This window comes from Temnothorax longispinosus, chromosome 1, assembly GCF_030848805.1.
Source record: "Temnothorax longispinosus isolate EJ_2023e chromosome 1, Tlon_JGU_v1, whole genome shotgun sequence".
In the NCBI taxonomy this organism is placed as follows: domain Eukaryota; kingdom Metazoa; phylum Arthropoda; class Insecta; order Hymenoptera; family Formicidae; genus Temnothorax; species Temnothorax longispinosus.
In genome coordinates this window covers 1300221-1312411 of record NC_092358.1, presented here as the reverse complement: position 1 = coordinate 1312411, position 12191 = coordinate 1300221, and the positions used below count along the sequence as shown (strand labels likewise).

The window sequence follows — 12191 nt, the reverse complement described above, 5'->3', positions numbered from 1 at the left end:
GTTAGATTGCAAATAATACGAGAAAATACTTCTAGCGCGATCTTTTGGAAGTTATAGCAATCTACCTGATACTTTTCTCTGTAATATCGATATGGAAGAATTACAAGCTGTATAAATTAATTGATTAACATGTATATATCTATATATTATATACAATATATAAAAATTAAATAAAATATATGATAAAAGGTAATTTTATTCAAGAATATATATAATGTAATATTTACTGTACTGTATACTGTAATTCTCACTCCCCATATAATTAGCCCGACAAGATTAAAAATTATGTACGTGTTATTTTATCTTTGAAGTATTTCGCGCTCGAAATTATCAAACATCACATGCATGAAGTATGTATTAACTGTCAATGTCAGGCATGACGGAATATATGTTTTTGAAATGTAGCGAAGTTAATTTTAAAGGGAGATTATTGATTCCTTCGATGTCAAGACAAATATGCGTTGTTTATAAGCATGTTGTTTCTAAGATCGCAAACATGGCATATTATTAGTGATACCAGAATGGAGCCGTCGAACACACCATGACTAGTCAGCCAGGTCAGCCTACCCATACTCCATCCCCGCTACTCATATATGTTGTCGGAGCAGCCGCGGCCCCATTCAGTTATCACTGTCACTGAGTTAAATCCATTGCCTCGATTGCATTGAAATAAAAAAAAAATCTTACCGGCCGATGCGCAACAGCGGAGTTGTAACCCTGCGTTGATCTGTAACGAAAAAATATTTTTACATTAAAACAGTGTCCAAGAGAGACGCAACCCCAGTAGCAAAGTGACGTCAAATGCCGTCTTAATGACGTCTAGAGACGTCTAATAGACGTCAGTCAGACGTCATCTTGCTACCTAGGAACGTTCGCGACGTAATATCTTTTCTCGCCGGAGATCGAACTCCGAAATTGCGCCGGAGTTAAATCTCGAACGAGTATAATGAGTATCACATATAATGAGCGAATCAAGGATCACGTTTGAGAAAGTGGCGGAATCCGCCACAGGACTAACAGGGCTGCGTTCGGAAACGTCACCCGGGTACACACGGGTATACTCCTTTCTCCTTCTAACTCGCTGAGATAGAAAGAGAAAGGAGTATACTCGTGTGCACTACTCGGGTGACGTTTTCGAACGCAGCTCAGGACAGCAAAATAATAAATGAATATAACCAATTACTCACCTTACAGTCGCCCCGCCGTCGCCCGTTGCCTCCCAGGCCCCGTCCTTCTCCGTTGTCCCATCTTCGTCGGCGCACTCACTCACGACGTTCACGCGCAAAAATATTGTCGCTAATAATCGCGCGACACTTATTTGCACGGCACTCCCGATATTAACCTCGCGACGCGGCGCGTACTTTTACATGGCGACGGAAAAATTATGGCGGAAAAGCTACGAATAAACATATGTACGATCCGCTCGACACCCGTGACGTCCCGCAGCCCCCGCAGGTAGACGCTAAACATGGCGGAGAGAATTTCATAAATCGCGCGGCCAACTTCACTCGCCTGCAGGAGCAACGGAGCAGCTGTCGCGAGGACCGAGGACGCGCTACACCTGCTGCTCCCACAGCTCCCACACCTGTACTTTCCCGCACTTTGAACAAGGAATATAATGTCGAGATTACTTTTACGTATTGCAATATAAGCGACGTAAGAGGAATAAATGTATGAATTAATAGGTCAAAGAGAAATATTCGCAACCAACGTGCCAACCGAAAATAATACGATCGCTGCTTTACTGATTAATTGTGATTTTGGTTAACTTGGATTAAATCATCGATTTATGAACATTAAATTATCTCTCGCATCTATCCTCCACGATCGCCAAATATCAAAACAGATTTTAAACGTACGTTAGAGACCGTGAGCGCTAATTAAACACGTTACTCGATTTAGGGTCCGTTCGATCTTTTTATCCGTGTTTATTCTGAAGCCGCGAGCCGCGCGACACGACACGACACGTAACGACGCGAGTCAGGTTGAGAAAAGCGAGATCAATCATCCAAAAAAATGTTATCGAAAGTCAATGTCATTGAATGCGATATCCTCGGTATCCGTATAAGATCCGCGAAGCACATGTATTAAATAAACATGCGATATATCAGTTTTTCGTAATCTGAGCCGTCGGACCCGGCGATTTATGTATTAACTCCGCAAGTCCGCACTTAATCCGAGAGCAGTGATGCCGGAATGGCCCGCGCCGACCGCGGCATTCACTGCGTGCAGCTGGCAATACTGGCATAGCGCCAATATGCAGAGTGCATCGATTAATCGCCTACACTATGAAAATTTTGATCCAACATTCTATTAATAAGAATTTAACCTTTCCAAAATTTATGATTTTCATAACATTTTCCACGATTATTCACATAAAACTGTATTAAATAAATTTAGAAGCTTCTGCAATGTGAAAAAAATTGATTTGTGAGCAAACTCTTTTCTTTCAACACATCTCTTTTTCTATTCGAGATATCGAGATATTGAACTTTAAAAAAATTTTCTTTATATATAATTGTCTCTAAAAGAATTAGAAAAGTCTTGACCGTTTTCGCAGGAAATCTTAACATTCCTATTAGTCAACAAATTGTCGGTTCTCTTTTAATCAGGAGTAACATTTCCTTTTGCAAATTAAAAAATATATTATTTTTATTTATAATGTAGAGAAATTGATCGAATATGTGGCTAGAAAGTATTACCTTACGTATATGTGACAATAAAACAAGTCGTTTACAACTGTAGCTAAACCAACTGTGTCAGAATCGTCACTCAATTAAATTGTGTGGCGGTATTTCCATATTTAATTCAGCGGATCTATACCACTAGGCGCTATACCGCTAACCATACTAAAGTATACTTATCTCTTGGTTTATCTTCGATCTCTCGTCCTTAGCTAAACTAGACCTTTAAAGAAATTATAGAAAAAGATGTTGAAAAAAAGTTGTCTATTTCTATTTTACACATCTTAGACGGAAAATAATTACAAAAGCACCTTGGTTTCAAGGGTATTATTATATATCATGAAACTCGGCATGAAATACGACATTTGTTTTTATATAAAGTGTACAATACTTCTACGCCGTTGTGCACACTTACCACGAGAAAATGTTTAATTCGATACATATGGTTTAATTTGCGTTACGCGCGATTAATTGACGATATTTATATTGAACCATGCAAGTTAGTCCATTTGATTCGGTGAACGTTTCGAACTTATACAAAAAACTAAACACAACCGCCCACATTATGAAAACCTACAGCAAGTTCGTGTTTTGCGATTGAATTAATAATAGGTTAAAATTTTCGAAGACGCGGCGTGGACGCGCAACAGTTTCGACACAACCGCTTATCTCTATGTCTTCTTCTTGGTTTTCTTCGTGGTCTCTGAGGGCGAAGCTTTCTTTTTGGTCGGTTTTTCAGCCTTCTTCGCGTACTTGTCGATCAGGGAGTCGAAGAAACTATCCGATTGATTGGCGCGAGCCTTATTACGATTTTGTATCACCAGCGCGAGATCGTTCGTGGCGTTTTCCTCATTCTCGATCTTCAGCATCATCTCCAGGCGTTCGGCTTCAGCCGCCTCCTTGGCCCACTGTAATCAGAGAGACCGATCAGACCAATTAACATGAGAAGTCGATGGCTGTTTACTGTCGGACTGGAGAGCGGCTTAGTCAGCGCGTTTAGTCTAAATTGATAATTCGATCCAGACTCGCCGCGGAAGGGAATTGATTTTTCAGAGCAGATAACGGCCGCTCGCGAGACGCACAAGCGCGTTCTCTGTTAACGAGATTGATTGCAGCCCGCTCGTAACAAGAGCGAGGAGACGCGAGAGCTCTACGTTACGTGTTTCTATTTCCGAAACGCGCCACGCGCCGCTGATCCTCGAGAGTATTAGGCGCACGCGACTTCGCGTTCGAAGTCAAGCCTCTCTTCTTCTTCCTTCTGGGGAACGGCGCAGTTTAATTTCAAGGGGGTCATCGATTTTATCGATGGTCGAAGCGGCGGGGTACGCGTCACTTATAGGCGTGACTCGGACGAAGCAGAGTAAAGACGCAGTAGACCGTCGATGTGCAGTCTACAATATCGAGTCTACTTGGATCGCGATATGACCATGAATCCTAGAACGCAGCATCGCGAATCCGCTTTTCCGCGGCTGAGGTTTTCCTTTCGGCAGCGCCTAGCTACCTCCGGGATACATAAGCGTCGATGACGCTTCATATCGCGCGTGACCTACTCCATAATCCGCTGCTGAAGAAATTCCGTTATTTATAATTTCTGGCAAGTACGTCTAATGCTGGGTGCCTAATGCTGGTGCATTGCACAACGTCACGCGGGATTCTGACTGTATACCGAGTCGCGAGACGGTAGATTCGTCAGCGGTTAAAAACGAAGGAGATCTTACTTTGTCTTTCTGAGTCAATAGTGGTCGTTGTAACGAGTTGAGATCTTATTTATCAAACAAGACTTTCTTGACCACCAAACTGAGACGCGAAAATGACGAATGACATAATATATATTTGGATAAATAATATTTTTCTATCTTGTGATCGAGTTACGTCAATCAAGAGATGACAGAACTATCGCTCGAACATGCAAACGGGCGGGAAGCGTTGCTTCGCGCAAATATAATATTTTGAGACAGATCTCTTTCGAGCCGTGCCAAATATCTGCGAGGCCGTCAACACGTACGCGCATCAGCCCGAGTCGAAGGTGGAAACCTTTTTTCCGCGACCTTGCAGCGCGATCCGAGGTCTATATTGATCGGGATTATCGCGTCACGTCTCGGCCCAAGGAAATGGACGTTAAATAATTGACAGCAATCGAAGCACGGATGGCGCGAAGAAATATTTAACACGATCGTGTCATCGGTATGGAATCCCACGGAGAATTGACTGCGCGGCCCTCAAGTTCGCTCGTTCGGAAGCGGGAAAACTCTTGGAAAACATGTGCGCGGAAATGCTACGCGTTTAGTCGATGATGAAGATCATATCTTAGGAAGATAAACGTCGCTTCTCGTTATAACGGGACGCTTTATTAACGCTTTATTCAAGGCCGCTCGATTTCTACGCGAGAGAACTCGCGTTCTCTCTACCTCTCTTTCTCTTTCTCGTTCTCTCCTCCCGTCTGGCGCGACCGACCTCGGCAGATTCTCCGCGGAGATGCACCTGTTGCATGAAGAATGACGGAAGCTGCCGTGCGAACTTGACTCCTAACAGTGTCGCCTTTCAGCATATATTTAACGCGTTTGTGCGAAGAGCAACGCCGATCGAGTCGTTACAAGGTCGTTACATAACGCGCGACCGCGCATTTGGACGATGACACTTTGTAATTATTTCATTACTACGCGACGACCGAGTCGCCGCTTAATTGCAATTAAAATCATTTCTCGGTACGACACGCACACACCCCGCTCTATTGGCTTTTCTACTTGGCAAACGTTTCATGGTGTTACAACATATGGCCGCGCCCCGAACGATTCCGAGAAACGGAACCACGTTCGATCGTGAGATCAAAGATTCGCTAAGTTTAGTAGTAGCTGATAAACTTTAGCATATTTTTTCTTTGATTTTCTTTGGGATATGTTAAGTCGACGTTCAACAAGTTTTTTGTGTCAATCGAAAAAGTTACAGCATCAAAGTTCGCGTTTCCCATTCTGCGCATTAGAAAAGAGCTTTTGTATACGTGCACATTTAGATGAATTGCCTGGAATTGGCAATAAAATGCATTAGAAATGTCAGAATTAATTCTTCCTCGCATTTTTAAATATCTATTGTACATGATACCTACGCATCAAGTTTAGCTGGCTCTGCCATTTCTGGAGAACAAAATTTTCAATTCCGAAGAAAGTTTCACCCATCTGACCACTCTCGCTAATTATCTGCATCTGGTTAATAATCCTACGAAGCGTCTTTGGGAAAATGCTCGGCAGCTAGGTATGAGGAAATATTACAATGTTAAATACATAAATGCGCGCTCGAAATTCCAAGTCACAACACGGTGTTTAGATGCGTTCCTTAGATCGGCGAGACCTCAGTTCGATTTTCTTCTGTATGGCGTGATGTTGGAATTTATCCCGCCGATCTGGACGATAAGGGAGGCGCGCTCGAAACTAAAATCGCTCCACGACGGCGTGCCCGAGAACGGTGACGACAATAAACGTCACTAGTGCAGCGGCCGGTCGGGTCTTCGGTGCCGAATTCTTGCATTCGGGAAGTGGCTCGTCCGTCGTCGTCATCGTCTCCATCGGACGAACACCCATGGCCTCCCTGTCGCTTTCCTGATAATTCTGCAACGGTGGATGCACGGTGATTCCCGGTTCGTAATACGGACCTGGATAGAACTCGCCCGTCGACGGTGAGTGCATCAGTTCCGGTGGCGAAGGTCTGACGTAATGTACGCCGCGCGTCGTCGTGGTCTGCGATCGATCGTACACAACAGGACGATCCGTGGCGACAAAGAGGTCGTCGTCGGTCTCCGACGACGATTCTTCGACGATCATTTTACGTGGGTCATGCCCGTAATACGGCGGTTTCGTTGACCACGTCGCTCTATCGTTCCCAGCAGGACGGCGAGATTGTTCGTGATGTTCCCGCGTCCAGGACGGATTGGCCGGATGCTCGATCGAATCATCTGTGGACCAAGACCCGAAAGTAACCATGTCCGAGTTACCGGACGATGGATGCGTCACTTGAACGGATCCATGCGGCGTTCTCTCCAGACCGTCGGACGTTGTAACATACAGCGGATATGTCCTGGTGTCTAGTTCCGCCTGTGATGATCTCCCGAATGTTCCTACCGTTTCGGCCTCTGCAGGAATAACTACTCGCGATCTTTCCGTGGAATACGACGGATAAGACATCACTTCGGCCTCTGTAGGATGACCTATAGCAAATACTTGTGATCTCTCAGACGTGGGATACGACGGATAAGGCGTTGTTTCACGCGTTGGAATGTACGGCGGGTACGGCGTTGGATATGACCAACGGGGCGTCGTTTCGTACGTTGGATACATTGAGGTGTGTCCCGTTCGCGATGGTTCGTCAATTCCTGACATCTTGATATCCTCCGAGGGCGGTGCTCGTGGCGTTTCCGGCGTTGAGTAAGGCATTACCTGATGCGACGACGGTATGGGCAAGGGTCTTGTGTTCGGAATCTGTTCCACTCGCGACAGGTCTTCTTGATGCCTTGGCCGCACGGTCGTGGTTGGTGGTCTCCTGTGGCGTGAATGATGTTCCGAAGAGTCCGGATAAAACGTCCTATCTCTCGTCCCATAAGGTCCTTCTGATTCTTCTGGAGGCGGTCTTCTATCGGGGTGCAACCTTTCGCGGTGCGCCGGCAAGGTTTCTCTGTCCTCCTCCACGTAGCTCGGTGGCACGTGAACGTCGATCGTGTCACTGGCGAGTCTTCTCCACTCGGGATCCTGCTCAAAAGCAACGCCCTGATTCTCAAGGAACTTGCTGACGGCGTGCGGGCAGGCAAACTCGGAGTTCTCGCTGAGGAACATGCGCTTCAGTTCCCTCAAGTTTGACATCTCGTCGAGATTCAGGCATCGCAGTCGATTTCCCGAGATTCTAAGGTCCACGAGACTGGGTAGATTCTTGTAGACGCCGTCTTCGATGTCACGTATGTCGTTGTAATTGAGATCGAGATACGTCAAGGAGTCCAAACCTTCGAACCACGATGCTTTAACGGTAGTCAAGCGGTTGCTGTCCAAGCTGAGTTGCTGAAGATTGACGAGGCGTCGAAAGGCGTTCGCATCAATATCGGTAATCTCGCAATGCGAACAGCTCAATACCCAAAGGTTCCCGCCGAATCTCGCAAACGTGTCGGCGGTTATTCTGCGAAGTGGCATCTTGGTGATTCGCAATTTCTCGGTTGTCTCGGGTATGGTGGTCAAATCAGCGGGATGGCCACCCTCGCAGAAATATTCCAGCATCTCCTCGTTCGTCACCTCTCTGCACGATGCCGCGGCATCGCCGACGAACGCGATTAGCAAGGCGAGTAACACTACAGTTGCGGCACTATCCATTTTTTGGATTGACGTGTAAAGGGATTACAGGCAAAATAATGCGATTCGTCTCGGTTAATGGTAAAGATAAACGTCGTGAAAGAAACAGTCCTGTATTAAATTCATTTCGACGATCAAACGGAACGAAATGTAACGATCATCGCGAGAGGAATTTCTCGTTCGGAGCTTTGTGATTAATGGTAAACGGCCGAACTAATTGTAACGCGGACTGAAGCAGTTCTCGCATTCGTAGGTTACTTATTTACTAGACCTTCCCCTCCTAGTGATGCTTCTATTTCTCCTACTACCTTCCACCCGTCAAGCTGTACAGTCGATCGGTAAAAATAGAGAAGGTTGAAAATAGAGCGGCGGGGCGTTAAAAGACTGTTGAAGTGACATTTAGCAAGAATGTGCTAACGTGATTTAAAATTCGCGGTACAATTGAACGCGGTCGATCGCGGTTACAGATCGATACGCGAGTAGGACGTGGACGAGAGACAAACGGGTGATGAAACGATGTTTCGCAACAATGTTTTTTCTTACATTACAAGTTATTTGTTTCAACAATTAACTTTTTTCGTTTGAATGCTTTAAAAAATTCCAAAATCAATAAAAAAGCAATAGAAATACAAAATTATATTCACAATAGCCATTATTACGATATAATTGTATGTCGGATAAATGAGAAAATAATTAAAAACGAGTTTTAAACATAAAACAATATTAGAAAATCGAGCTATAAACATTCGACGATAACAGACAATAGGATTTGCGAAAATCATAATTTTGCAAATGCATCAGAAACTCTAAAATTCTTTAAAGAGTCAAAACTATATCAATTATATCAAAATTTTAAAGAGGGAATGCTATTTTCACAGACACACTAACATTCACTTGATTTTAATTGATCTTTTGCATTCTACTGCAGTTTCAAAAGCTCTTTTCTCGAAGTCTTTTTAACATAGTTTTTATAAACCGATATAAATGGAATATATTATACTTAATACCTTACCTTTCTTTTCCTGCGTTGCTTTTTCTTTTTATTTTCATTAGTGAAAGCTGTATATTCTGGAACTTCACCTCTCTCTATTAGATCCTCAATTATGGCATGCAGCCTGGGTTCTTCATCACAGTTTGTGAATGGAACAGCTTCCAAAATGTAATCCATATCTCCTTTACCTAAAAAAGCATAGACATGTATAAACAAGACCTATACATTAATATATTACAACATTGATATGTGACATAAAAAAATATCTCTTTCTTCTATTATATACCTAATTTTGAACAATTTTAAATCAAATCTATTTTTCTTTACAAATATGTATTAATTCTTATTTGCGGTATAAAAATTATTTTTAAGATAATCAATAAATTCGAAAAAATTGATAGCTTCTAATCATCTATACATAAGGAGCTTTGCAGCAAGTGGCACAAATCATTTTATCAACACAAATATTATTTTATTTTTGTTATTAATTGCCAAAAAAGAAACATTGAACGATGTTTGTGTTGACTTGTGTCGTTTGCCGGAAAGCTCCCATAATATATAAACTTACTGTCTATGTATGCTCTTTTGAGATCCTTGATCTCCGTCTCCGATCCCTTGTAATTCTTCTCATAATTATTGATATCTTCAACGGTGATTGGTTTAAATAAGGACCGCCAATAATCTGCCCAATTGCGCATCACGACCTCCTCGCTTTCTTCGTCATACTGGCCGGATTCGTCGTAAATCTTGCGCTTCTCATTGTCACTGAGGATGGAATGTATCCTACCGAGAACCTTGAACTTCTCCGTCGCCTCCGCCTTGATGTCCTCCTCGACCCGATCCGGATGCACGAGCAACGACAGCTTGTGATAAGCCTTCTTAACTGATGACACAAATAACGAATATTATTATCATAAATAAAAATTTCAAGAGGTTAGAACCGCTTCATCATCGACATCGCCAGTTCCTTACCTTGCTTGTCGTTCGCGGTTTTCGGTATTTTTAACACGTCGTAAAAGTTACGGGCGCCGAAGTACTGCTCGCATAAATCCAATAAGCTCGCCATGCTGCTGAATTTTTCGAATAAATACTGAAAATACTAAAAATTTTAGTCCGCAGACCGAAGACGCGAATAAACCTGATGACAACAACAGTCAGCTGCCCGTGGAGTCCGATTTTAACGCGGGTTTGTACACAAACTATTCAAATCTAACCGTCGAAGGCGACACCTACGCCAGGGCGCACTGACGGGACTGTTGTTTCGTCGGTAACAAAACTCTCATCACATACCAACTGCGTCATCTCATTGAAAGTAGCTGCGCCCTCTGTTTCCGCTTCTGATCTTGCATCGCATCGTATGCCTCTTGCTCGTGCGGTTTCTTTTCCGGTTGTGTCAAAATGGTAAGGCGGTACGGCGGTGACCGATTCGATCGAAAAATCGAGCGATATTGTACCGCCGCTCATCAATCGTGATAAATGAACGTGATCGCGGGATATAAAATTGTTCGAATTCAATTAACGATGGATATTTCTCTTCGCAGGGTATTGACATCAATCATAAGCACGATCGGAAGGTGCGGCGAACGGAGCCCAAGTCGCAGGATGTTTATTTGCGGCTCCTCGTCAAGGTAAATGCCTTGGCTTTTATATTATTTACTTGCGAAGCAGATTATACTGTCGAACTGTTACTCGGAAATATTTAATTCCATTTTACTCGAATTTCGTTGGAAATAATGCACGTTTGTCTTTCATGATGGTTCCTCATTGAGGTTAGTTTCACGTGTGATTACATGTGATGCAAAAGTTTCGTATCGTACCTTTCCTCAATTTTCACTTGTCAATTGGTTGAAGTGAGAGAGATTTAGTGACCGTGTATCATCTATCTTTTCAAGATTGCGAGCTGCACTCTGTGTCAGGTCTTGCTTGGGTCTGATTCAATTTGAAAGTTCGCTAGAAAAATACTCGTCAACTATCCTATCTCGCTTATTTGCAACGTAGAAGGGCGATTATTATAGTTGATACATGTGCCCCACATAATCAAAACTTTGTAATTATAGTTCTCAAATTTTGTAATTAGGCTGCACCTTTTATAGGATCAAAATTTTATAAAATTTTCATAAGATGTTTATACATTTTTTCTGCAATTAATTTTTTTGCAATTAATAAGTTTGTAATAAATTGTATATTCCCGTAAAGTTTCTAAAGAAGGCCATAGATTTGAGAACTACAAGTTTATTGGAATCATCACGGTTGAACAATGAACGCTTTTGTTGTAGCTATATCGGTTCTTGGCGAGACGAACAAATTCAAAGTTCAACAAAATTATTTTGAAACGACTGTTCATGAGCAAGATTCATCGACCACCGATTTCCCTGGCACGAATCGTGAGGTTTATGAAAAAACCTGGAAGGGAGAACTGTCTCGCCGTGATCGTCGGTACCGTTACCGATGACGCTAGGATCTTCGAAGTCCCTAAATTGACGGTAAGTGACTACAAGTGTACCACTAACTGACATCTAACTGACCGTTAAATTTCGTATTACACGGCAATTGAATTTTGTAGGTGTGCGCTTTACGCGTGACCGAGAAGGCTAGGGCGCGCATCTTGAAGGCCGGCGGTGAGATCATTACGTTCGATCAGTTGGCATTACGCGCTCCGACAGGAAAACGCACGGTCCTGATGCAGGGACCGCGTAACGCTCGCGAGAGCGTTAAGCACTTCGGCCTGGCGCCCGGCGTGCCGCACTCCCACACGAAACCATACGTCAGGTCCAAGGGACGAAAGTTCGAGCGGGCGAGAGGCCGTAGACGCAGCTGCGGTTATAAGAAATAAGATTGCAACACACATTTCGACGGATCTTCTGCCAGATGTAATCTTTTTTTTTCCATGCGGTTAAGTGACTGAAAAATAAAAATTTACTTCACAATAATTTCCCGTTCTCTTTTCTTGTCGTGTTACACGTATCTAGATTTTCTAATTTATTAGTAACTTCTACTCATTTCACACGATTTACAATTTACATTGTATGTGCCATTCAATTTGTAAACTAACATTTAAAATCTGTTGTTCGTTCATTACTCTTTATCAAATATAAAATTGAAGAACAAATAACAAATTAGAAAAAGATTATTAATAAAAATTATAATTTTGTTTTTCGACAAACAATCGCGATAAAAGAACAGCCTGAATGT

At 42.9% G+C, this 12191-nt stretch overlaps 3 protein-coding genes across 5 annotated transcripts in view; 1 reads left to right on the top strand and 2 right to left on the bottom strand.

The window, feature by feature from the left end:
- Window positions 1-1470, bottom strand: part of LOC139814392 (short transient receptor potential channel 4) — a 59765-nt gene extending 58295 nt beyond the window's left edge. The window contains exons 1-3 of the mRNA XM_071780616.1: window positions 1417-1470; window positions 1188-1360; window positions 688-727 (exon numbers count right to left, since the gene is read on the bottom strand). Coding sequence (XP_071636717.1) covers window positions 688-727; window positions 1188-1360; window positions 1417-1470 — 267 coding nt within the window. The remainder of the gene's footprint in view (window positions 1-687; window positions 728-1187; window positions 1361-1416) is intronic.
- A 1467-nt stretch (window positions 1471-2937) lies between these two features.
- Window positions 2938-10183, bottom strand: LOC139820149 (J domain-containing protein CG6693). 2 transcript variants are annotated; one of them, XM_071790305.1, is made up of 4 exons: window positions 9972-10183; window positions 9568-9882; window positions 9021-9187; window positions 2938-3592 (listed from the first exon to the last, which is right to left on the bottom strand). In XM_071790305.1, the coding sequence occupies exons 1-4, from the start codon at window positions 10063-10065 to the stop codon at window positions 3356-3358; spliced, it is 813 nt and encodes a 270-aa protein (XP_071646406.1). In that variant the 5' UTR covers window positions 10066-10183; the 3' UTR covers window positions 2938-3355. The 2 variants fall into 2 exon arrangements, with proteins under 2 accessions (XP_071646406.1, XP_071646312.1); XM_071790211.1 differs by lacking the exons at window positions 9021-9187; window positions 9568-9882; window positions 9972-10183 and adding an exon at window positions 5788-8280 and having other exon boundaries at window positions 3536-3592.
- Window positions 10111-11929, top strand: Rpl18 (ribosomal protein L18). 2 transcript variants are annotated; one of them, XM_071792450.1, is made up of 4 exons: window positions 10111-10185; window positions 10541-10627; window positions 11276-11482; window positions 11563-11929. In XM_071792450.1, exons 1-4 carry the CDS (start codon window positions 10141-10143, stop codon window positions 11830-11832), a joined length of 609 nt encoding a protein of 202 aa, XP_071648551.1. In that variant the 5' UTR covers window positions 10111-10140; the 3' UTR covers window positions 11833-11929. The 2 variants fall into 2 exon arrangements, with proteins under 2 accessions (XP_071648551.1, XP_071648633.1); XM_071792532.1 differs by lacking the exon at window positions 10111-10185 and adding an exon at window positions 10372-10400.
- The last annotated feature ends 262 nt before the right edge of the window (window positions 11930-12191 follow it).